This window comes from Nipponia nippon, unplaced genomic scaffold, assembly GCF_047370975.1.
Source record: "Nipponia nippon isolate SJK-2023a ecotype South Korea unplaced genomic scaffold, ASM4737097v1 scaffold_5, whole genome shotgun sequence".
In the NCBI taxonomy this organism is placed as follows: Eukaryota; Metazoa; Chordata; class Aves; order Pelecaniformes; family Threskiornithidae; genus Nipponia; species Nipponia nippon.
Window position 1 is genome coordinate 46,253,553 of NW_028262369.1, and position 26,582 is coordinate 46,280,134.

The window sequence follows — 26,582 nt, forward strand, 5'->3', positions numbered from 1 at the left end:
AGGTATATTTCCTTCTTATTTATATTAATTATGATTTGTATGTAGTGGGAGTATACTTTTTAAATTTCCTTTTCTTCTGGGAAAAGCTTTAAGTGACTTCCTGTGGTGGCCTTAGTTATTTTAGCCTAAGGGAAGGGGTTTCTCTTCAGGGTATTATTGGAATTAAATGATTTTTTTTCCACCCAAATCAGGGAAGAAAGGGAAATAAATAATGACTCATGATAATTTCTTAGGTTGCTATTACTATCTTGTTGGAGAGTACATGCTCTGCTTAACAGATAAGAAAACAGTTGTGCGTTCCTCACCTCCATTTTTTTAGGGGGGAAGTCGCAGCTTCTTAGTTATTTTCTGAATGTTTAACTTCTGTATCCTGAACAATGTAAGTATGATTACTTTGCCTGAAGGGTAGAAAAAAAGAATTAATTAGGAAATCAGAAATATATTTACTTACATTGTTGTTTTTCTAACAAGCCAGTGAGTACAGCTGTACTTAAAAATATGCAAACATCTTCCCAGTCAATACCATGCAAGTGGTGAAATATTCCAATATTGTCTTTCTCTTTTAAGGCATTTTTCCGTGGATTCATTCAGAGACAGAAATACCTTCAGTGCAAGTTTTCTGCTGTATTAATACAGCAATACTACAGAGCCCATCAGATGCGAAATATTGAACAACAAAGATACCATCAAATGAAAAGAGCTGCCATTAGAATTCAGGTAATCCCAGAAGGTGTTTTTTGTTGGTTGGTGTTTTTTTTTTTAATATTTCTTGTATTTGTTTCTTCGTGACATAATTATTTTTACAGGCATTAAAGAGAGTGGTATTTGTGGTATTTCCCTGAATGTGTTTCACTTGCTTTAGGAAACATTTCCTAGACATGAGAAATTAGATACTTGTAATACTGTAGAGATAGGAATCCTAAAAGCCTTTCATGCTAACATGACTTTTTTGCTTTTAATTTTGTTCATTCCATTAAACAAACAAACAAAAAAATCAGGTTTTGAATTTTTTTTTCTTTTTATATATTTAATAGGCATCATATAGAGGATATAAAGCCAGGCAATGGGTTAACAAAATGAGAGCAGCACAAGTAATTCAAGCCTGGCTTCGAGGCTGCAGAGCACGAAAGGAATACACATCTGTGGTAAAAGCTATACGTGTTATTCAGAGTCACTTCAAAACAAAACAGCAGCGGACACGGTAATACTGAATTTGATATAAATGTCTCTACTTTTTAAAGCTTTTATTATGTAATTATTTAGTACTGCTTTGCACTCTGGCAAATGCCTATCAATTCTCAGGCTCTGACTCTGCAGCATGTATGTGACATGCACAAACATAAACCTGTTGATGCAGGTGGGATTATTCTTTGGGACAAGATTTTTTTTTTTTAATGTTTAAATATTCTTTCTGGACTGGAAGCTACCTCACAAATTTAAATTTTGCATATTGGGGATCTAGAAAGAGTAGGCCTTAGTCTTTTTTTCACTTATCTTTTTTTTTTTTTTACAGGAAGGATGTTCTGGGTATTGTTAAAATTCCAGCATAAAACTAATAGGATGAAAAGCTATTTGGTTATAATGCATAATGGAATAGTTAAACTAGTTTGTGTTTATTTTGCTGTGAGATAGTGTTACAATAAATGCTCTACTAGATCAGCCTGATAGCTCCTCTCATTCAGAACTATGACCTCTTCTAGTAGCAGTAGAAGATGCTGTTTGGGGATAGTACATAAACCTGACCACTTTCTAAGGTCCTCCCTCAGCATCTATGCTTGTTAGATTATGGGTGCTAGCACTTACATCCTTGCCTATTCTCTTTATTATCCTTTTATAGACCTGTTATATGTCAATTTGTCTAATGGCTTTTATACTGTTGTCTCCCTCCCCAACCTCCTTTGGCAGTAAGTTCTGGAAGTACCTACTGTGGGAAAACAGAAAATATCTTCTATTTTAAACCAGTCTTTCTGCCGATTATTGCTAGCTATCCCCTTGTTCTAGTGTTCCAGAATTTGGTTGATAACAGCTCTGCTCTCACAATATCTATCTTAGTAATTTTGTAAACTTTCATTGTTTTCTTACTTAAAAAATGCAAGCGTTCTCAACTTTTGGAGAAAAGTCTAAACCACATTTTCATGTTAGGTTTTTGAAAATGAAATTCTGTGCAATTACCATTCAAAGAAGATGGAGAGCAACCCTTACTGCACGAATGGTTCAACATCAGTTTCTGGCAACTAAGAATGCTGCAGTTATGATTCAGTTGGCATATAGACAGTACAGGGCTAGAAGACTTTTAAGAAAGGTATGTTTTCATTTGCACTCTGTCATGGTCGTATTAAAAGTTTTCAATGTATTTGAGTGATTTTTTTTTTTTATGTCATCAATATGCAGAAGTGTGGAAAAGAAAAAAGGTGGGGCCAGAACAAAGATTGTTCAAATCAAAACTGTTCAATCTTCAAAATATTAAATTTCCTTTTTGCTTTGAGAAATGAGGTTGACTCTTGTTTTTGAACAGTTCCATTTGTTGAATTACCCCTGTCTATACTGATAACAAGACAAAATGTAAAATTTTCTGCTGGCTTTATTGCTTACAGAGGGTTAAGTTAAATTGCGATTATTTTGACCCCATTTAGGTAAGGGAAAAGACCTTCCAAATTGTGAAAGTGCATTTTTATATAAACTAGTACTGCATGAGTTTGCTTGTATTTCCTATTTTATTTTTGGTTTTTTTTCTTATGAAGTAAAAAAAAAATCTAGAACTAAAATATAAATGTATATTGATTGTGACAGGAATGAACAAAAGTTTAATTATTAATGCATTCTTTACAATCTTTTTCAGAAGCTTCAAGCTGCGTGTTTGATCCAAAAAGCATACAGAGGTTTCAAGGCAAGAAGGAAACTTGTTCAACAAAAAGCTGCTGCTGTAATTATCCAAAAACATCTGAGGGCTTGGCAGGAAGGCAAGCTTCAATTTATGAAATACAACAAAACTAGAAGAGCTGTCATTAAACTGCAAGCATTTATACGGGGTTATTTAGTCAGAAAAAAGGTTGGTATACTTCAAATTAAAACTATACTTTTGATGTAAAGTACCTCTAGAGCTGTTTTAGCATTAATTCTGTCTGGCAAGAAAAGGAAAACCTGATCACTTGTTGTTGAACTCAAATTCATGTTGACTGCTTTGAGAATTGGGTGGGTCAGAATAGATCAGAGCACGGTTTGACCCTTGTCTCGCACTCCTTTAGTACTAAAACAGGTTTTCATTGTCAGGTGTTTTTTAGCTTCCGAGATCTTTGTGGCTTACCTATCACTGATACTTCTGCACACACACGCTTACAATGAAACTGTTCTCTGCTATATATTAATGTTGCTGCTTACAATCACTTCTCTCTATTTTTTGTTTAGATTAGAGACCTAGTACTGAAGAAAGGTAGCTTTAGTTCTGAGGTAATGACTTCTGAGGCGATTCTTCAGCATCTAATAGTATATAGCTGCGTACTTTGCATAGATGATCAGCTACCTCTGAGTATGAAAATTAATGATGTTCCTTGTTTTGTTTTCCTTCTACAGTTTTCAGAACAGAAACAAAAGAAGAGACTACTTTATTTTACAGCAGCTGCATATCATCATATCTCTGCAATTAAAATTCAAAGGGCGTATAGGATTCACCTCATCTTAAAACTTGCACAAAAACAGATCTCATCTGTCCTTATAATACAGGTTAGTCTAATTAGAGGATAAATGATATTGTTTAACATGGTCTAATTTCTTTTCTGTCAGCTAAGTTGTAGCACTAGCTGTCAACTAGCTGTAGCCACTGTAGTTCCTTCACATGCAAAAATAAAGCTAAATTATGGAGACTATGATTTATTAAATAATGCTGCTTATACCCAGCCTAAGCATAATAGAGTGGATCTCAGCAAGCTCTGGAGGTTTAAGTACTTGAAAGCTGAGGATGGATGGGAAAGTTTGTTTCCTTCAGACCCTCAAGCTTGCTAAAAGAATCTGAGTGCTGTCTTAGCCTATTTCTTTACAACCTACCAGAAGTAGGAAAGAGCAGACACGACAACCTGTAAGTCTCATGAAATGAAGAGCATCTCCTTACACACACAGTCCCCTGGGACACAGTGATTTATTTGGTTGGATGTCTCTAACCTGCCAGTGGTACCAGAACCTGTCTAAGTTGCAGCATTTTTATATAAATGTGTTTTACTTCTCTAAAAGCAAGATCAAAAATCAGGTCTGTATTGTAGTACTGACTAATAGTAAAAATTATCTTCAGGTCTCCAAACTGACCATTAGCTTAGTCCCAATAACGGAAGATCTGCATTAGACAAATGGAGAGGCTGAAACAAGAACCCCGAAATAGCTGTTCTGTAGTCAAGGATGTTACGGCAAACTTTGCCCTACTCCTCCTCCAGATATACAAATCTGTTATCTCTCCCCATAAGTTATATTTTCCCCTTAAGCCAAGAGCAAATGGGTGGAAGAGGCTTTTTTTGCTCAGATTTGGCATACAGTACCCTGTCTCACTTCTGTGTATACAGAGAGGGAGAAACAACGCTGGGAAAGGAGAAAAGTGGAATTGTGGTTGTCCTTAAAAGCCAGCCAAGAGAAAGAAAATGCCTAGGATGGAGTAATGCTAGGCACAAGTATAAATTGGGAGAGGAGTGGCTGGAGAACAGCCCTGCAGAAAGGGATCTGGATGTGCTCGTCAACAGCAGGCTCAAATATAAGTCAGCAGTGTGCCCTGGCAGCCTGGAGGGCAAACTATATTCTGGGGGGCATCAAACACTGTATAATCAACCAGTCAAAAGAGGTGATTATCCTGCTGTATTCAGTGTTGGTGTGGCCTCACCTTGAGTGCTGTGTGCAGTTCTGGGCCCCACAATTTAAGAAGGATGTGAAGGTCCTCGAATGCGTCCAGAGGAGGGCAACAAAGCTGGTGAAAGGGCTGGAAGGAATGTCTTACAAGGAGCAGCTAAGGACTTTGGGTTTATCTAGTTTGCAGAAAAGGAGGCTGAGGGGCGACCTCATTGCTCTCTACAGCTTCCAGAGAAGGGGAAGTGGAGAGGGAGGTGCTGATCTCTTCTCCCTGGTGTCCAGTGATAGGACACATTGGAATAGTTCAAAGCTGCACCAGAGGAGGTTTAGACTGGACATTAGGAAGCATTTCTTTACCAAGAGGGTGGTCAAACACTGGAACAAGCTTCCTAGAGAGGTGGTTGATGCCCCAAGCCTGTCGGTGTTTCAGAGGCATTTGGACAATGCGCTTAATAACATGCTTTATCTTTTGGTAAGCCCTGAATTGGTCAGGCAGTTAGACTAGATGATCATTGTAGGTCCCTTCCAACTGAAAATAAAATATTCTATTCTGTTTTATACGGAATGCTTCCCTAACTGCTCCTTGTTAAGAGTTCATTTTAGTCTTCCATTTCAGCTACCCTAAGGCCAATCAGAGCTGTGTCATGGTGGTTATACGAGCACCAGTGATGTTTATAGTGCCTGTATCTGTCAAAGTTCATGTTAAAATAGTTCTTCAGTTTTTATCGCTTGTTTAGGATGGGAAAAGTCTTAAGTAAATAAATAGAAAGGTACTTTAATTTTAAACAGAGATGGTTCCGAGCAAAAATGCAACAGAAGAGATTTCTAAGAGATTATCAAAGAATCATTCAATTGCAACGTGTGATTCGAGGCTGGCTAAATCACAGAAATGATGCAGCTGCCGTAATCCAGCGAAATGTACGAAGATTCCTTGCCTGCAGACGTAGGAGGAAATTTGCAGTTGGAGTAATAAAATTTCAGGTAAATACCTCTTGTAAGAAAATGACAATTTTTAAAAAAAAAAAATTTTTTTTTCTCATGGGTTTTTGGGGAAAGGAAAGATGTTTACTTTGGTTGGTGAATTTATCAGTTAAATTGCAAGCCAAGTCAGCTTCAGTTTAGACATCAAAGCTAAATGCAAACAGATCATGAAGTAATAGTGGTTAAGATAGTGGTTGAGATGACTTATTGTGGGAGTGTGTGTGGAGTGTATATGCGTATTTGTTTTGGTCTTTTGTCTTGAAAATCCAGTATTTGGAAGATTAAACACTGCATGGTAATTACTTAAAAATTAATAACCAAGGTAATTAAATAATTTGTCAGACTTGTGTAAAATTGATTTGGAATGGTAATGGAAGTTCTATTGTCTCTTGTTTACAACTTTTTTTCTCTTTGAAATTCCTTTTCTGTAGGCATTGTGGAGAGGATATTCTTGGAGAAAGAGTAATGACACAGCAAAAACTAAAGCTTTAAGGCGCAGTTTAGAAAAGGCTAACGAAAAGAGCAGAGAAGAAAACAAATTGTGCAACAGAACTGCAATTGCTATTGAATATCTTCTAAAATACAAACATATCTCTTATATTCTTACAGCATTAAAGCATCTTGGTCAGTATTTTTGTTTTATTGTAACTGATAGATTTCCAGGATGATAGAAAATGGAATTCTTCAGCTGAGAAGAGTTCATAATGATAGTTCATCTTTCTCTATGATTGTAAAATGTGAACGTGTTAGAGAGTATAATGGTGGGATATTTTCAGACTAAAATTAAATTATTGATATAAGAACAATATTAGAATGATTATGTAAAGAAAGGAAATCCTGTGTGATTGCTCTAATTTCCTGGCAGTCCCAGTAATACTGTGCCTTACGTAAGTCAATTATACTGGCTATCAGGGTATGTTCTCTGTGGATTGTTTTGTCTGCTTAATTTTTAGTCTGGAATATTAAAACTATTAATTTAAAAATACTTGTTTAAGTCAATAATTGTGATTCTTACTTCTTTGCACTTCTACTTAAAAATAAGAGAAAACCCTGGTTTGCAATTAAATTGCTTGACCTTCAGAATTTTTTTTTTTTTTTTTTAATTATCATAGAGGTGGCTACCAGGCTGTCCCCGCTCTGTTGTGAAAATATGGCCAAGAGCAGAGCAATCTCCACTATTTTTGTTCTGATCCGAAGTTGCAACCGGAGTGTTCCATGCATGGATGTGATCAGATATTCAGTTCAGGTTCTACTTAATGTTTCAAAGGTAACTTTAATATTCTGTTTTGCAGATTTGTAAGCTGTAGGCTGCTTTATTATGGTATTTATTTATCCACAAAATTTCTGGATAAACTTGAAACAACAAAATCAATAGTTTTGAATAAAAAAAACTTCTGAATTTTAACTGTTATTTTGAAACCAATTATCTACTTTGTAATAATTATGATTTAATTTTCCTTTTGGCAAAAGAAAATCATTTCATGGGCTTAAAGTAATAATTTTACTTTTAACTGATTATACACTGCAAGATGTATTCCATGAAACTGTGTACAAATGCGTAAAATTGTGTAGAAATGCAAAACTGTAGTAGCTAGGATAAGCTATGAAGTTTTTCTTGAGGTAGAAATTTATATGTTACAGAAGACAGGCTACTTTTCCAAATTCATGTCATAGAATAGACTACATTTACACTTTTTGATTTCTTACAGAACGGATTATTTTCATAAATACTTAAAGCTGCTTCAGTACTGTAGTTATTGGCTATGGATTGATTGTTCTAGAGGTTTTTTAACTTTTGAAATTTAAAATATTTGCTAAACATATTTTTTTGATCTCATAGCCATCCTACAGGCATTTACATTCAAATTCTTCTATCTTTATTTCAGGAAAAAAAATTCAACATTTAGGCTAAACTTATTTTTAAATTTCTCTAAACTTATTCTAATTTATTCTTCTATTTTAAATGTAAAATCAGATTTTACGGGTTTCTAAAGAAGGCGGGGGGGAGCCCAAAGGGTGGCTTTTTGTAACCTGTTACGATGGTGTAACATACAGAAGTGATTTTTATCACTTGGATGCCAGATCAGCCTACAAATCTATTTACATATTTATATACATATATATTTACATTATATACATATTTATTTTATATGGATTTTGCTTTTTCCTCTAACCTGAAAGGTATTTTAAAGATCTGCCTATATTAACTCTCTTGTCTCTTTCTTGTGTAACAGTATGAAAGAACTACTCAAGCAGTTTATGAAGTAGAAAATTCTATAGATACGTTACTAGACCTACTGCAAATGTACAGAGGGAAAGCTGGGGACAAAATTTCAGAGAAAGGAGGAAGCATTTTCACAAAGACCTGTTGTTTGTTGGCCATCCTTTCAAAGGACTCGAAAAGATCTTTGGTAAGACTTAAATGTTTTGGGTTTAATAATTTGATTTAACATGCTTTTCTTGCAGGTTTTGGTGTTGTTTGTAACTTTTTTTTTCTTTCCTTTGCTACCATACCTTTTATGGCTGTAATATTAATTATGACTAAACTCCGATTAAAAAAAATGCATTTCGAAGATGGTGGAAACACTCATTTTGTGCTTTGTATGTCCTGGTCACCCAGAGCTATTCAATAAGGCATTGAGGTTCTGATCCTGCAATCCTTGCAAGATTGTGATATTGCAATCCCTACTTTCCACAGGGTTTTGATGACTTTCTATCAATTGCTTAGCATTAAATATAGTTTAGTTGCCACTTAACTAACTTGTATTCAATTTCTGAAAGCTTACTGTTGCTTTTCAGGTAAAGTTAAGATCTTTATTGTCAGTAACAACTGGTGATACAATTGTCCATGACTTTGTGCTGACATACTCTATTGTAACAGAGACATAGCCTGTTTGGAAAGAGATTTCCTTTGTTCATGCCTATTGCTAGAATCCCCAGTAAGGTTATCAGGGTAGTCTGGGTTCTATGCTATAAATGCACTAGGTTTTTATCCATCAGATATAAGTACTTAAGTTATCCAGTCACCTCTGACGATTGCATTATTCTCTCATTGCTATGAAGACAGACATAAACACTGATTTGTCTCTCTCTACCGATCACTGAAGGCATTTACATGACACATGTAAAAATTGGTTTTAATGAGAAATTAGTAAAATCTGAAATCATTGGACCACTGACGACTTGTAGGTGTGCTGGCTTTGAAATGGTTTCACTGTACTTGTGAGAAGTTCAGCTTGAAGTATAAACATTAAGTTTTTGTTGAATAAAACAGACTTCTTGATTTGTTAAGTTGCTTTTGAACTTGTAGTATTAACTGTGTACTATTTTCACCTTTTCTCAGGAAATCCGAAGCATACCGAGAGCTATTACTTGCATTCAAAGCCTATATAAACTTACAGCTCGTAAACACAAAATGGATGCAGAGAGAACACTTGTGAAGCAGAAAACAAACACTTTAAGTGGAACTTCCTTTGTTCCTCTAAGAATAAAAACAGTTTCAAGGTAAGAGCTTAAAAATTAGTCTGCTGTCTTTCCTGTGGCAATATAATATTTTAATGACAAGCCACTAATATTTTCACAGAATTAAACCAGACTGGGTTTTGAAGAAAGATAACATGCAAGAAATTGTTGATCCTCTGCAAGCAATTCTGATGGTGATGGATACACTTGGTATTGCCTGCTACTGAAATGTAAATAATGTATATGAAAATGAATTTGTACAGCATGTATGTAATAGCTAAATGATTCTGAAAGAAAACAAACAAGTGTCAAGCTACCCTTGAAAATGTTTTTTTTTCAAATTGCAATTAACATTTCTGTAACTTTTTTGTTGTATACAGCTTTTGAAGTCATATTTTGTACTACTACCAAAAGCAATTGTGCAATAAAATCATAAGCCCTGGAAATTTCACTAGTGCAGTAATGTATTATTATTATTGTTATTACACATCTGTGAATCTTATAACTAGCATGGTACTCCTCACTGATTAAATATTGTAGAATGCTGTTAAAAACAGTTGTTTGTGTGGGGCAGTTGTGCTGGCTTGTCTGATCTGGAGAGGTACAGGTAGGAAGGGAGGCATACATAGTCTGTGGATTTCAAAACTGGCTACTGTTTTTGGGGAGCTGGAGTTTACTTTCTAGTAAAGTTTTGAGAGATCATGTGCGACTGTAGGAAATTTTTATTTTTATAATTCCCATTTTTTTAAACACTACAAGATTATGATAGAACAATGGGATGTTGTAAGGGTGAATTTAGAAATTCTGACCTGATATTTTAAAGGAGGTGATTTGTGAGTGCTTTCTTCCTATCAAGTGATCAGTATATACAACCATGCATCTCATCGAACTGAAGAGATGGTGTTCATCACAGCATATCCCTGAAATTCTGTTCTCTTGTGCCTTGGAATTGTGTTTTCTTAGAGCAAGGCCAAGAAAACAAAAACTAAAATTATACCCTCCCACCCCCAAATTTAAAGACTATGCCTCCCAAGGGTGGAACACGATGCTAAATCAACTTACAGCCATTAGTCTGTTAGGTGATAATGCACTGTAAATGAGGTTCTATTTTTTTAAATTTTTTTTGTTTTAAAAAAAAAAATCAAAAGGGGCTAGCTGTATACAACAGAAATCAACAGATAGATAATAGTAGTGGCTATCTTCCTAAGGTAAGAGCCTCCAGAATGAATAATATATAGAATGCAACTGACTGGTTATATGGGAATAGGCTGGAGGAGGGGGGAATTTTCTATTTCCTCTCATTACAGCCAAGGTAAATAATCTGATAACAGAATGCCCTTTAAACTTGGAACTCGGGAGGTTTCGAGGGTAACAGTGTTCAATTAGTTAAAGTTGTTCCATAAGCGTGTTGCCTGGCTTCACTGTAAAATGATAAATTCTGTCCTCTTTACTACTGTAACGTATGCTAAATGGAAGTTGAATTCTGCAAGTCTACTGTTAGGGTATTTGGAGAACTAAAATAAGTGACAACAGTGGTTTTGGTGAAATAACTTGTTGCAAAATACCATGGGCACTAAGGCATTGTGAATACCTTTGAAAATCCAGTTAATTATTTACAAAAGTAATACTTGGGGAGTTTTCACAAGTGGTGGAAACTGTTGATGGAGACAGTAATGAAGATGAGATTTAAAAGCTGTGTTTTCTTCCTAGTTACGATGTATTCAGGCAAACTCTTTGCAGAAGGTAAATATGCTGAATTCCATTGTTAATAAATGTACATTGAATCTAGAACACACAGTCTAAGGTAACTTAAGTCTTTTATATCTTTACCAAGAGTAAATGCTGCTTTTTAAATATAACTTTGTTGTGAGATGGCTGATGATCGTGATTCAACTGTGTGGTTTTGAGGCACTTATACAAGTTAAATTTTGTACAATTAAAACATTTTATATATTGAAGTATCTTGGTGATTAAAGTGTTTTGGCTTTCTACGAAGCAAAAGAGTGGGAGTTAAATGGAACCTGCAGAAGCTAGACTGGGGTGGTTCTGCATTTCCTATCCCTATTTTCAGTATTGCTTAAAATTCCTGGGTTTATATAGTTTACGTACCACTTGAACTGCAAGTTCACAAAGCTGTGGACTGTATATGAGGGTACACCTCCATTAATTGAAAAAGTGTCCCTTTTTTTGCATTTCATTTTTTATCTGCTAATGTATATTTAACTCCAACATATTTGTTGCAACTACCTCTGTCTTCACTAGAGTTTTATCCTTATGCAAAGCAGTTGAAATTACACTGATATCCTCTGGAAAGTCAAACAAAAGGTATGTAGGTAGCAACTGTTTCTGTCTTTTAATTACTTAAAAATCTTCAATCACTCTCAGGTTTGTGGTGTTTGGTTTTTTGTTTGTTTTTTTTTTTTTTTTTAATTTAGATGTGGTAACAGTGGTTGCGTGAGGATGGGAATTATTAAAAAAATATCGTGGCACTTCCTATTTAGTGAAAATACTAAATTTGCAGAAAATTGTAGTAAATGCAGTCAATTCTAGTGACACTGTGTGAAGGAGCAATAGTTTATTATTTTGGTTCTAATATATGTAGGATGAATGCAGCAGTGCCAACTTGTGGGAAATTTCTGCCCAATTATAATGAGATTCATAGGTGGTGATTCAGTTTTTAAAACTTGATTCTTCAGGTTAAATTGCCTTGTAATGCCAAGGAGAGAATTTTTTGAGACCCAAAGGATAATTTTATAAGAAATCTAAACCTACGTATTTCTTTTGGGTTTTTTAATAACTTAAAGGAGTTATGCTGAATATGACATTTAAACATTTTCTCCTATTACTGGTTTGAGGTTTTTTTTAATTCCAGTTCTGCTTGTTCTTTCCTTAACTTCCATTTCTTCTTTCCTTTCTGTTGACTCTGTTCTTAGATCCCCTTTCTTCAGCAAGCTTAACACCTATATTGCCTCCTGGCAGTTTGTCATACTGTTCTGATAATGTTTGCTGAATGAGGAGCTATGGCATAGCTAATCTTGACACTGTTACCACTGGATTTTAGAGCAGGCATCAGTATGTTTATGCAGCAAAGGGTGCTTATGCTTACATCTTCTGGGGTAAATAAAGAGTCAAATAAATGTGTCCTGCATCAGTTTTGCCCAGTTCACATTAGAAAGTTTCATTCTACAGCTGATACTCCTGTGAACCTAAAGAACAAAAGCTGATACAATTGTAATATATCTTCATTTCAGTGAGTCTTACAAGATCCTTCACGCTTGTAAGTATTCAGAATTTCATTCACCTTGTTTTACGGTGAATGAATGCAATTTTTTCTTGCCTGAATCAACCCAACTGATATTAAATTAATGCAAAAATGTTCATATCTGGGCTGAGATTTTTAGTGAGAAATATATTTATCTTTTTGCAGATAAACCTTGTGATTTGCCACACATAGAAAATGGAAAGATTGCCCAGTACTATTATAATTTCAAAAGTTACTATTTCCCTATGCGTAAGGGAAAAAAACTTTCCTATTCTTGTATGGTTGGTTATACAACTGAAACTGGGACTCAAGATGGAAGAATAACTTGTACAGCAAAAGGATGGTCTCCAGTGCCACAATGCTACAGTGAGTTAGCTTTATTAATCTCATTATTGCTTCTAGCAGGAAGCTTTTCTAGCTGGATTTCCTTGAACATACAGGAACAGAAGATGCATAACAAGATGGATAAAATGTACAAGTTAGGACAACAAGGTGAAATCAATCCTTTTACGTGTACAAACTACTTATGTATGAAATGTTTTTACAATATGTACATTTACACTTTTACCACGTATGTTTTTATAATAACACCAAGACAGTTGCCTAGCTTCCTTATTTTGGGAAAACTGACAGATAGTTTCCCCCTCAGATGTATATCCTCTAGAGCATCCCTAGCTCTAGATTCCTTGGTTGTCGTGTTCCATGTTATTACCATCTGTTTGATGTATTGTTTGATGATTGGTGTAGTGTCTTCAGTAGGCCAAGAAAACAAGATTAGATCAGGATAGCTTCTTTTGTTTCTCAGACAACAAAAATATTCCATTAATTCTTTCTAACCAAGCTGTCTCCTTTCATTTAGAAAAATGTAACAAGCCTCTTTTGGAAAATGGCTTTTTTTATGGTACAGAAATGTACTTCAAAATGCATGAGAAACTGCAATACAAATGTAATCCAGGCTACCACACTCCAAGTGGTGGTACTGAAGATCTAGTACAATGTCGGCCAGAAGGATGGTCCTCCCAACCAGCCTGTACTAAAAAATTTGGTAGGATGCTGCATTTTTCTCCTTTATAATCTGTCTTATATGTATGCAATTCTGCTGTACTTGTAGGGCCAAACTGCCTATGTCAGGTTATCATTTGAGTGCTCCCAAAGCAGGTTCTCAGTTGTACCTCATGGCAAGAAGTTGTCAGATTTCAAGTGCTGCTAGTTTTGTTAATTTGTCTAGATAAAGTTATACGTAGAAGGAATCATTGTAGATGAAATCGCATTGTTTCAAATAAATCCATTGCCATCCAAACTTTCTTTCGAAATGGCAACTGGAAAACTTGTGTGAACTGCTGCATTTTTAATTATTCATTATTTGCAAAGATTTTGCCTTGGGTATGACCACTTTTAAGGTGCTTCTAAGGAAAATTTTAGATAAATAATTTGAAATGAAAAGAGCAATTAATATTATGCATATGCTTTATTTATTTAAGAGTTTTGTCAAGTACCCAATTTACATCATGGCAGCTACTTTACAACCCAACAAGAGCTTCAATTGAATGAAACACTGTTATACAAATGTGATGAGGGATATCGTACTGCAGGAGGAAACACTACAGAAGAAGCAGTGTGTCTAACGCATGGGTGGTCCCTTACTCCAAACTGCACTAGTATGTAATGGGCTGGAAAAAAAAAAATCTATTTGAAATGTGATCTATTCTACAAATGAACAATGATTTGTAAAAAGGATTGTTTTATAATCTGTCAAGGGGGTGGGAACCTTCCTCAACTGGTTTTCACTGCTGTGTGTTTTCTTCCTAGAAATGGCTTGCTCCTCTTTGAGTGCAATAGCACATGGAGGTTTCTATCCTGTGAAGAAAATCTATGAAGAGGGAGATGTAGTCCACTTTTTCTGTGAGGAAAATTATTCTGTCAGTGAATTTGATCTAATACAATGTTATTATTTCGGATGGCATCCAGACCCTCCAGTGTGTGAAGGTACCTTATTTTTATAGATGTACTATGTCAAATTCTTAGGGAAAGAATAGCACCTTCTTTCATGAAATGATTTATGAATACAAAATAAAAATATGCTTTTTGTACCAGTTTACAGCCTAAATAGAAATCAAGTGTTAGCTGAAAGGCATGGAGCCAAGGTAGCAGGGAGGGAGGCAATGATAATTGGAATTAGTTTTCAGTGGACTCTTAACAATAGAGCAGATACTGTCTCTTGCTGATGTCGTATCCTGGAGAAGCATGAATCAACAATTACAGGGAAGTTGTTCAGCCCCCGAAGCTCAAGTTAAACCATGTTCAGATTACATGAGGGTTTAATCAAGCATGTTTAATCCTGCCGTGTGAGGTAGGAACATGCTTCTTGAGGGGCATTAAAAATAAAACTTGTAATAAGTTTCTCCTGAACTTGGGGATTGTGGTACTTTCCAGAGTTTTACAGCCTCACCAAACTGTACATGTTTTTAACAGAATTAACTAGAAAGGTCATCCTGTGGACAGAAACACACATTTAGCAGTTACTATTACTTCCCCAGTCATTGGGGGGATAATGGAGATTCTGTACACAGCAGAAAACAGTACAAATCAACATTTAGGCTAGCTGAAAATTTATAATATTGTTCAACATACCTTGATAGTTGTGGGTCATTGTCTTATCTGGATATTGTCCTCTTTCTCGTGACTTCTTCTGAGTTTTAGGAGATCTCACTGCCTCATGGTAACAAATTCCCTGCTTTATAGACAAGGCATGCCAGGTGTTGATGACAGAGGATGGACAATCAATCATTTTTATTGGTTTAAGCTAAATCTATAGTATTCATTTCTGATATATTTGTATAGGAATTTTCCCGTGAAGTATGTTTTCTAGAGCAAATTTAATGATCATTGGGGGGGGGGGGGTGCTTGAGATTAAAAAAAAATGTATTTAGCCTTTAAAAAATATAGATGTGTTAAGCACAATTTTCAGTAAAATTAGTGTTTTGTAATTCCTTTATAGCTAGTCTTGTAGAAGACTATGTGATTGAGTACAAAGGTGAACTTCATCTTTCTTTCCTAGAAGATATGGGAGCGTTTAAAATGCATTAGAATCTCTCAGTTAAATGGCATGTGTTAGGACCCCAGCCCTGTATTTATTCTGTTGACACAGCAGGAATTTTTCTAGAGTGAGTGCAGAGAAGGTGGGGTGCTCAGGAGAATGAAAACATGGCCTAAATCTAATTTTGAGGATATAGTAATTGCAAACTTAAATTGGAGATAGGAAATAGGCTATGATTATTGCTGCTTCTGTAGCATTAGAATTAATACATAAGCTGCTTTAAGTATTGTATCAATGGAGGGTATGGGAAATCTCTATTTCTTGAAGTCCTTTAGAGAGCATCTTATTAAGTCTATGTGGAGAAATTACAAATTTGTTTATAGAAGTACAATAGAATAATACCTCCATTTTACATTTGTGGAATGTAAAATCCCTTTTTTGTTCTGGTCTCCCATTTTGTTAAGAAAATGGAAGTAATTACTTACTCTGGATCAGCCACAAATGTCTTTTGAGTGATAGGCTTGCAAGCTGTATAGTAAAATTAATTGTGCACCTGGTTTTGATTAGTGAGAAAAAAATATGCATTTTTTATTTTCAGATATAAAAAATAAATGTCCCCCTCCACCGCTTCCTCCTCATGCCCACATCATCACAGTTAGAAGAACATATCATAATGGAGACAAAGTTCGTATACAGTGTCAAAGTACCTTTCAAATAAGAGGATCTGAGGAAATCCAGTGTGAAAAAGGAAAATGGACATCACCCCCTATTTGTATTGGTTAGTACTTTTGTGAAGACTGACAACTGAACAGAAACAATTCTTCAAATGATGCCTTAATTTTCTGGAGAGCCTCAGTTTCCATATCTGCAAAACTGTTTGTCTTCCTCTCTTAAAATGCTTACGAGGCAAAGTGCTGCATAATTTGCAGACAATCCATTGTTCACAGATTAAAGAGAAAGCATGAGCTAGGTGAATTCAACTGACCGTGTTGTGTAGTTCTCTCCTGGAATATTGGTTTTATTACATTTTACAATGTATCAGTGTCTGTCTGTTTTGGTATTTGAAAATGAGTTATTTCTGAGAAAACTGGTTCTAAGTTTCTGCTATGGTTATAGGAACTATGGATAAATGGGAATCTGAGACACCACCATCACTTGAGGCAGATGCAGCAATAAGGGCAAGCAAAACATATCACAATGAAGATATAAGTAGGTGAACGTTGCTTTTCTATTTAAAAGGGACTTCAGTACTCTCCAATGGTATTATAGGCATTTTATGGCTACTCTTTTCCTATAGTACAGTTCCTTACTCTTGAAAATGTTTGCATATGCTACAGATGTCAATGTAGTAGTCTGAATGAATGAAAGGCCATTGTTGCTTGTTTCTAGTGATTATAAACACCTATAAGCCTGTGCTGTATTTGTAATTTTATTTCATACATTAGCCTTTACCTTCAGCCATTTTGTACCCCTTCTGTTAATATTGTCTGAACGCGTAAATTCATGAGTATTTGGCTGATACTTCGATTAATAGTTCCAGTGAGGTTTATTTTGAACCATACATGGGCTAAACATTTCAAGCAACAAATAAAGACCACCTCATCACAGAACACGAAATAATCTATATAGAGTACAAACTAGCAAGAGTCAAGAGCGGACATAGATGAGGAGCGTAGAGGGAAATAGAATGCCTGTCTGCAATTCAGCAGGACAAGTGCAGAGTTCCTGAAAATAAAATTTGAAAAAGAAATTATATTGGTTTACATTTTATTTGTATGTAAATTTTTTTCTCAGTCTATTATTAGTCTGATACTTTCACCAGTGTTAGCATTGTTTTAAAGATCTAATTACCTATCTCCCTACCTTGTATTAGAAATGCAGCAAGACTGTACCTCTCCACCTGTGATTAAAAATGGTGGTGTACTTGGTCCATTATTGACAAGTTACAAAAATGGTTCCTCAGTAGAATATGGTTGTCAACGTTACCATTTTTTGGAAGGACCTAGTACTGTTTACTGTGAACAAGGAAACTGGACAGAACAACCAACTTGCTTAGGTAAGTCTTGTAAGAAAAATAACATTTTGTCGTACGTAATATAGAAAGGTAAAACTGGAAAGAACCTCTAGATAATTCTTTCATGACCACTTTTTCTCTTTCATTTGAGTTAATAAAGATTCCAGAAATACAAGGATGAACCAAAAATCAAATATACCTAGGCCACTCCTGCTAGGTGTCCTCTGGCCTGTGCTTACAAACACCCAATTAAATAGATTCCTCTGTTTTCCTGAGTGAGCTGTTCTAGAACATAGTTATCCCTGTTCCCTAGGAGGAATCTCTAATTTCTTTATCCCATAGTCTCCATTCAATGAATTTCTTCCTGTCCTTCAATAGATGTTTAGAAGGAATTACTGCAGCCATTGCCAAAATGGCTTTTAGATATGATTAACAAAGAATACAATAACTTCTTGGGCTTTAATTTTTAAACCTTCAGCCTTTGTTTTTGTTATGTGTCTTTATACCTATCATTTCATTCTAGACTTTCTAATTTTTCCATGTTGCTTTTATGTATGCCGTTCAAAACAACGTATAGAACTCCCGTTAGGAATTTACCAATACTAGGAGGAACGCTACTTCTGATGATCTGCAAGAGTTGTTTGTTTCTCTTTCCTTCCTTCCTGGAATGAAATAATTCTATTTTACTAGCATTCTTTGTTAAGTTGACTCACTTTAAATTTGTAATCTACTGTGAAAATGCAAATAAATAACCAGTTCAGTTTTAATTACTTATTTCTAAATTAATAAAATGTACCTTATCTGGATGGAAGGTCCACATCAGCATTCTTGGATCTGAATTCTCAAATTTAACAAATCCTGTGAAATAATCAAAACTCATTTCTTATGAGTGTTATTTGTGTCCTAAGCATCCAAATAACCACATTGTCCTTTCCATGTTTTCTGAGATTTCTTTTCAACCCTCATGTAATCAGACCAGAAAGAGCACATAATGTAGTTAGTTTCAGGAAAATATCCATACCAATTTGTTGTTATGGTGCTGTCATCAGAATGTGTAATAACTGATTTCTCCATGCCTTTCCCTCAGCAAAGCCTTAATAAGGGCCTCTATCAGGCAATGATTTTTGTGGAACTTGTAGAAATTTATTTTTGTAATTTTCCCTCTGTCAGGCTTTATTGAAGTTGAACAGTGGTTTCAAAAGTTAATGAGATTAACTGTCTAATGGAAAGCTAGGCTACCAGATGTGATCTTGGCACTAAATTTAAGAAACCTGTGAGAAAGCAACCAAACCAATATTGACCTTAAATAATCTGAAAAAGCCCAAAGAAGATCACGAAACTTCCAAAAGATTTTTTGGAAGATCTCTAAATTCTTTTAACAGTGACAAAACAAAGAAAAAAAGTAAAGAAAAGGGAATGGTCAAAACACTTCCTTAGTTTAACAGTTTAAAGTTACTGTGTATTAATTACTACTATCTTCAAAGGGCTTATTAAACCTGTCAGCCAAATCTGACAGGTTAATTTTGATGGATGACTATTTTCATTATAAAAAGTCCTTTCAAGTTACAGTAAAGACATTCTTTTCTTCAGTGGTAAACCCAGGCTGCCATTATGTTTACAAATACTTGTAGAAACCAGATTTTGTTGGAATTGTGTGTTTTCTGTGATTTACTGTTCCCAGGTCAGGCTTTTTTTTGCATGTTATTTCTGTTAGTTCAGCCCATTTCTTATATTTACATTCTTTTTTTTTATGCATCTATAGTTCTTTTTCTTGCAAAATTCAAAAATATTTTAGAACTACTGATTTAGATTTTTCTTTCTTGACTCCTACAAAAGGGAGCTAAGAAATCACTACAGGTTTCTTTTTATTGAAGTATGCTTTTATTTCTTAGAACCATGCACTCTTAATGTAACTGATATGAACAGCAACAACATAGAGTTGAAATGGAAACAGGAAGAATTAATTTTCCTACATGGTGATCTCATAGAGTTTGAATGTAAACAGGGATACAACTTTCTCCAGACTACTATTCCTTCTCCTGGGAGGGCACACTGTAACCGTGGCAGACTGAAATATCCAAAATGCATTATGCAAGGTAAAACAATACTTTTTTTTTTTTTATTGCCTTTTTAATTAATCAATCTCCGACCTATTTAGAAACAATTTGCTTTGGCAGTGCAGGCCTCGAATCTGTTGCAAGTAATAGATGTTTAGGGTTCAACAATACAGACATGCACAGATATCCTTGCACAAGAGAGCTATATTGTTAAATATATCCAAGCATAGAAAAACAATACACCTTCCTTTGATGGCGAAGGCTGTAGAACGGAGGGAGGAGCTCTTCTCCAAGCCCCGGGAACTGAAAGCTCCATAGAAAGACAGCTGTAAACAATGAAACACACAGATGGGTTTTCTTATGGTTAGAATTAAACAGGAGATTGCATTCAGATCTGAGACATAACGAAATAGTAAGAGAATACACTGAGAGTTGATAGATATCTAGTGTTGACAGGCATTTAAAGCTGCTGATTTGTTAATTTCTTAAGCTCAATGTTTCTCAAATGTTTTAATGTTATGCCAGCTCCTACAGAAAAATGTGACTCTCCACCTTCTATTGCGAATGGAGCTCTTACTCTCCCACCCCTGACTCAGTATGACAGTGGTTCTTCAGTTCAGTATAGTTGCTCTGACTATCATTTTTTGCAAGGATCTGAGAGAATCTACTGTTCTGAAGGACAGTGGACTTCACCACCACTTTGTATAGGTAGGTGTGATAAGATAGATAAACACTTATTCCTCTCTAATTCATAGAATTTGCTTTGGCAGATTTGTTTGTATAGATAGGTGTGATAAGATAAATAAGCACTTATTTCTCTCTATAATTCATAGAATCATAGAATAGTTTGGAAGGGACCTTTAAAGGTCATCTAGTCCAACCCTCCTGCAATAAGCAGGGACATCTTCAATGACATCAGGTTGCTCAGAGCCCCATCCAACCTGGCCTTGAATGTTTCCGGGGATGGGGCATCTACCACCTCTCCGGGCAACCTGTGCCAGTGTTTCACCACCCTCATCATAAAAAAAAATCTCTTCCTTCTATCTAGTCTGAATCTGCCCTCTCTTAGTTTAATAACATTGCCCCTTGTCCTATCACTACAGGTCCTACTAAAATGTCTGTCCCCATCTTTCTTGTAAGCCCCCTTTAAGTACTGAAAGGCTGCAATAAGGTCTCCCCAGAGCCTTCTCTTCTCCAGGCTGAACAACCCTAACTCTCTCTAAATTCAGATACTTAAAACGTGTAAAATGAATATTGTGAACTAGGACTTGAAGATCTCAACTTCAGTTTTTTCAGTTAAAGATGAAAATTTTAATAGAAGCAAATGTAAGGTTGTCTGGCTTTTTTTTTTTCTTAAATATGACATGCCTGCAGTATCCAAAAATACAGTGATTTCATGTGTTATATGTTAAAAGAATGGGAAATAATCTACAGTTTTAGTGTAGACTAGTCAAAATGATGCTATTTCAAAAATAATCGATTTATTAACACTGATTAAGTCTCTCTTCCTTAGAGCCATGTACTTTGTCAAAAAATGAAATGGAGAAAAATAATGTGCTGCTGCAAGGGTTCTATAAGAATCAAGTTTACTTTTACCATGGGGATTATGTTGGATTTTACTGTAAACAGAACCATTTTGGAATAGAATCTGGTACAACTTTATTTCAAGTGCAGTGTAAGAGAGGACAGCTGACGTATCCAAGATGTATTGAAAGAGGAAAATAAGTATGGACTTCAGGAAAGTCTATAGGAAAGGTATGTACATGTTCTTTATCTGGTATTAACAGCTGAATTACGATGGCCTCATATTTTCAAGATCACTACAGTCAGCTTTGAGAAATGAGTGTTCAGTGGCATTGTTGGATCTGAGCTGAAGTGGGAGGGAAGTGAGAGTACTTTGTGGTATGAGGACTGGGAATGCAGCAGAAGAATGCAATGTTGGCATACATGTGGAAAATTTAGGATGAAGGAGTTCTGTAACTTAGTGATAACCTTGAGGATGCATCACAATCTGGAGGACTTGAGCAAAATGCCATGACAAGAAGATGCTGAGCAAGTAGGGCCCTTTGTGAGGATACTGGTGGTTTTGATGGCATGACTGCTTTTGTGACTACAGAATATAGCTAAATTGAGATTTAATTTCATGGCCTTCGATGTCTTGATGTTAAATGATGTTAAACTCTAATTTTACAGAAAGAAAATAGAAGCCTATTTTTTTTGTACATCTTAACAGCACCCATGTCTCCTTTCACAGGTAAGAATCCTCCAAAGGACAAGGCTTGAGGGACAAGAAAAAAAAGCAAGTATTAAAAAAAGTGTTTAATGGATCTATGAAACCATTTAAAACCTAAAAATATGCAAATTCTGCTCAGTAGTTAATTATTATTCTTGAAGTCAAGCAAGCATCTTTGCTTTGCTAATTGAGAGCGTTTAAACTATTAAAATATCTAGTCCAACTCCTTTGTATGATTTCCTATGACACTTAAACATTGGTATTCTTGGGGCTCTGCCTTTGAACTTGTGTGAAGATATGAAGAAAATTCAGGAATATAGACAACGTTTGCCTTGCATCTATTTTGGTATGTTTTAATAAAAAAGTCACTGTAAGGGTCTCTTCTGTATTTTATCTCTATACTCCATCTTTCTGTGATACCATTGCACGTGTGCTGTTCTGTATGGTTTTCCAAGGCTTTTGTGAGTGCTACGTTGAATAAATAAAACAACAAAGAAATAAAAGCATTCAAGAAAGACAAATTCTGCTTATTTAATCAAAACCCAGTCAACCATTTGATGGGAAAAAAGGTTGATAAAAATAGCATTTACATGCTATTTACAATAGCGTTCCAAAATGCTTTCAAAATATTAAGTCATTGCTTTCTAAAGCGGTATTTAAAAATGAAGACAAATAACAATGAAATTTAGCAACTTAATATAATGAACTTCTGAGGTGTGACATGTAGATCTGAACTAGATGTTCACTATAGGTGTTATTTGTAGGTCATATTATGAACAACGATTGTAACATCAATTGATGAGGCTTTCTCAATTAAGAAATAATCTAAGAATTCAGTAAAACAAAATGATTGGTGATAAGTTTTTAACCATAAGTTTTGGTGTATCGAGCATTGTTACCTTAATAGCTGCCATCTAGGCTTGCTATGCATCCAGAAACTATCTGTGCTGAGGCCAAAATACATAGAAATTCAACATTACTTAGGTATCAGTATCAGAAAAACCAAATTTAAATACAGATGTAACCAAACTGGAACAAATGGAGGAAAAGTAATTTGGGGCAGGTTGTTTATTTGGAAGGAGACTGGGGTGGAGAAAGGGAAGTACAAGCATGGTGAAAAGAGGATCAATAAACAAGAAAAAGGATAATAAGGTCTGCACATGATATAATTGATACTCTCCAGGGATACCAGTCAAGCAGCTCTGCGCTTGATCACCATAGCTTAGATCAATCTGTAGTCTTGACCATACCACAGAGATCAAACCTGTTTCCATGGTCTGGAAGACCCATTCAGGGCAGGGAGGAATGGCATGTTCTCTGGCTAGCAGGGAGGAACACCTGAGACAAACAGATGGGGCATCCACATATCACTGGGTTGGTGTCCATTCCAGGCGCAGTGGCATCAGCATCTTCCCAGTTGCTTCCTAACACCAGCCTCTGCCAGTGTATTTCTCTTGTTCATTGGTTTTTTGTTTGTTTTGGTTTGGGTTTTTTCAGCACATTCAGGACAGCATCCAGGTATTTTCTCTGGTAAAGAGAATGTGGATTTCTTTCATTTTCCCCTTCTCGATTTTTTTTTTTTTTTAATGAATTATTTGAAAAGAAACTTGTTGCTTGCAATTTGAAATCTGGGGCTATATTGTTTCTGTTAATTAGCACAACAGAATTAAGTGGAAAAAAAAATGAGAGCTACAGCTTGAGTTTCAAAATCTGAAAAATCTCAGAACTGTGTGAAATCCTGAAAAAGAAAGATTTACAATGTGAATGTTACAAAACCAACTGAACACAGAATCCTTACAGAAGTTCATGAAGACACAGGAAGAGATCAAGTTGCTTTTGGGAAGGTAAGGAAACTTTGTTAGTGACTCCTTTCCACTACCTTAATTTTCCCAGGATATGCTCATGCAAACATGGCTGGGCAGTGCGGGAAGACATAGATCAGCTACAGACACTGCTGTGGCAGCAGAGAAGCTGCTGCAGGCAGGCATGCAGCTCAGGCATGCTGTTGTGCTAGTGTGGGTGGCATGCTGAAAGTGCATCTGTCAAAACGCTGTGCTTAGTGTCTGTGGAATACATAGTACAAATCAGGCTCAGTGACATACAAGCCCAGGAGTGTTTCTGACCTCCGAAGTGTATCTGGAAGCAGAGAAAGAATTTTTATCTTTGACATTATTTGCTTAGACTTACCAAACAGTTGTCCTAGAATAACTTTTGAAATAACCATCAACATAACAAAGACCTCAATTTAACCCTTTAATAGTCCTGAAGTTTTGCTGGCTTTCTGCATAGTTAGGCATAGAATTGCAGAATAAGAATCAGGTTGCTCAGGATCCTGTCTGGCTGAGTTTTTAATACCTCCAAGGAGGTATTTTCTAACATTTCTGGGCAACCTGTTCCAATGTCTGTCTACCCTCATGGGGAATCTTTTTTCCTAATATCTAACTGGAACTTCTTTTGCTGCAGACTTGTGTCTGTTGTCTTTCATCCTATCACTGTGCATCTCCAAGAACAGTATGGCTCCATCTTCTCTGTGCTCTCCCATTCGGAAGCCAAAACCACAAATAAGGTCTCCTCCCAGCTGTCTCTTCTTAAGAAACATTTAGAAAAGAATGGGGTTTTTTTGGGTGTGTGAAGCATGATAAAAATAATTACGTTTCTGTTAGTGCCTTTCCTTGTGTAGCAGAGCCTTCCCAATAGCATCAGAATGGCAATAGATCTCAGCTCTGTCATTTCATGATGATAGTGCTGGCTTGGGAGCAGGTAGATGATATGATAACGTTTCTGCACCAAGTTTGGCCTGTGCAAGTTTGTTCCAGATCAGCCTTTTATTTGCTATCATACAATCATAGAATGGTTTGGGTTGGAAGGGACCTTTAAAGATCATCTCATCCAACCCCCCTTCCATGGACAGGGATACCTTTCACTAGACCAGGTTGCTGAAAGCCCCGTCCAACCTGAGCTTGAATGTTTCCAGGGATGGGGCAGCCCAGCTTCTCTGGGCAAGCTGTTCCAGTGTCTCAACACCCTCATTGTAAAAAATTTCTTCCTTATATTCAGTCTAAATCCACCCTCTTTCAGTATAAAACTGTTGTTCTGTCATGACAGAGAGGCCTTTCCTCTTGCATAACAACCTTGCACTTTTGTGTTTTTTGCAAACATCAGCTGAAAAGGCATTCAGATTTATTTATAGATTGTAATTTCTGTTTTCCAGTGAAGTTCTTGCTTCCATGGCACATAATTGAGGAAACTGACTTGTTCGGATATAAGCTCACAGAACAGGGAAATTCCTGTAACAGGCAAAGTTTTGATTTGTGCTGATTCAGACTGGCATGTTTTAACCAATGTGAACCTGTGTCCCAATGAAGTTTCAACAACTTATGTTGGCTTTAAAGTGTTTCATGTAGTGAAGCTGGTGGGCCTGTTGCCCAGACCTGTTGCCTTTGAGGAGCTCTGGATGAAGCATAAGAACATTTGGTAAATGTAAAAAGACCCTTCTCTTTAAAGAGCAGAACTGGGGAAAATGGAGGGAGATTAAAAGTCTCCGGACCATTTGTTGGAAGTAGAATTAAGAGCAATTTCCTATGTTTTAATAACTGGTGATTTACTTTCTGAAGTCCTGACATGAAGTCACTGGGTTTTAAAGTCTTTCCAGATATCACAGGCCTCCAATAACAGATCTGATATCTGAAGAGGCAGGTAGTTGTCTTGGGGAACTTTGGGTAGAGTGGATACAAGAGCAGTACCGCACCACTCAGTGGCATATAAAAAACCCAGCAGGTTTGGTAGAGCAAGAGGACAGTAATTTCTACTGCAAATTTTCTGTTCTATGACACCGACAAATGAAAGGCCCTGCTCTTCTGATCTATGTTAAACCAACACCATGGTCCCAGGAGAATGGGCCTCGCGGGCCAATCAGTAGATGTGTTGGGTGCTGGCTTCTGGCTGCCCCTACACACAGTGGGCTCAGTCTTCTACACAGGACTGGACACTTGTGTATGGAGTTCCCCTTCCCTTGTCCTGAGCAGCTATTGTTTTTGCTATGAATTAGATTGTCAGCATAACCTGCTAGTGGCTTCTCTAATCATGTAGACCCAAGCTACTTGAATTTATCTGCATGTGAGTCCAGTTAAAGGTTGTGTTGTGGTTTAACCCCAGCCAGCAGCTAAGCACCACACAGCTGCTCACTCACCCTCCCCCCCACCACCCTGCCCCAGTGGGATGGGGGAGAGAATCAGAAGAGTAAAAGAAAGAAAACTCATGGACTGAGATAAGAACGGTTTAATAATTGATATAAAATAATGATAATAATGATAATAAATTGTAGTGAAAAGGAAAACAACAAAAAAGAGAGAGAGGAACAAAACCCAGGAAAAAAAAGTCATGGAACAGCTCACCACCCAACAGCTGACTCCTAGGCAGTCTCCGAGCAGTGATCGCTGCCCCCCAGCCAACCCTCCCATACTGAGCACGACGTGGTATGGAATAGCCCTGTGGCCAGTCTGGGTCAGCTGTGCTGGCCGTGCTCCCTCCCAGGTCCTTGTGCACTGGGCAGAGCATGGGAAGCTGGAAAGTCCTTGACTGGTGTAAGCACTACATAGCAACAACTAAAAGATCAGGGTGTTATCAACATTATTCTCAGCCTAAATCCAAAATACAGCATTATACCAGCTACTAGGAAAAAAATTACCTCTGGTCTCCCACCACCAGTGTGT

The 26,582-nt window shown here is 36.3% G+C and overlaps 2 protein-coding genes across 3 annotated transcripts in view; both read left to right on the forward strand.

The window, feature by feature from the left end:
- Positions 1-10,907, forward strand: part of ASPM (assembly factor for spindle microtubules) — a 31,599-nt gene extending 20,692 nt beyond the window's left edge. For both annotated transcript variants that reach the window (XM_087731604.1, XM_087731605.1), the window contains exons 19-29: positions 568-717; positions 1,035-1,201; positions 2,143-2,302; positions 2,840-3,049; positions 3,571-3,720; positions 5,614-5,805; positions 6,237-6,429; positions 6,918-7,072; positions 8,040-8,216; positions 9,149-9,309; positions 9,389-10,907. In XM_087731604.1, coding sequence (XP_087587730.1) covers positions 568-717; positions 1,035-1,201; positions 2,143-2,302; positions 2,840-3,049; positions 3,571-3,720; positions 5,614-5,805; positions 6,237-6,429; positions 6,918-7,072; positions 8,040-8,216; positions 9,149-9,309; positions 9,389-9,494 — 1,821 coding nt within the window. In that variant the 3' untranslated portion in view covers positions 9,495-10,907. The remainder of the gene's footprint in view (positions 1-567; positions 718-1,034; positions 1,202-2,142; positions 2,303-2,839; positions 3,050-3,570; positions 3,721-5,613; positions 5,806-6,236; positions 6,430-6,917; positions 7,073-8,039; positions 8,217-9,148; positions 9,310-9,388) is intronic.
- On the forward strand, positions 9,549-22,251 carry F13B (coagulation factor XIII B chain). The gene is made up of 13 exons (XM_087731607.1): positions 9,549-9,576; positions 10,900-11,010; positions 12,695-12,895; positions 13,389-13,574; positions 14,011-14,187; positions 14,339-14,515; positions 16,165-16,344; positions 16,683-16,775; positions 17,440-17,622; positions 19,473-19,676; positions 20,163-20,345; positions 21,151-21,392; positions 21,892-22,251. The coding sequence occupies exons 1-12, from the start codon at positions 9,549-9,551 to the stop codon at positions 21,360-21,362; spliced, it is 1,935 nt and encodes a 644-aa protein (XP_087587733.1). The 3' UTR covers positions 21,363-21,392; positions 21,892-22,251.
- Positions 22,252-26,582: the final 4,331 nt, after the last annotated feature.

Coding starts and splice junctions, on each gene's coding strand:
- F13B (XM_087731607.1), top strand. CDS start 9,549: ATGATTCTGAAAGAAAACAAACAAGTGT. Junction 14,516..16,164: donor AGACCCTCCAGTGTGTGAAG/GTACCTTATTTT, acceptor TTTTATTTTCAG/ATATAAAAAATAAATGTCCC. Junction 17,623..19,472: donor AGAACAACCAACTTGCTTAG/GTAAGTCTTGTA, acceptor TTTATTTCTTAG/AACCATGCACTCTTAATGTA.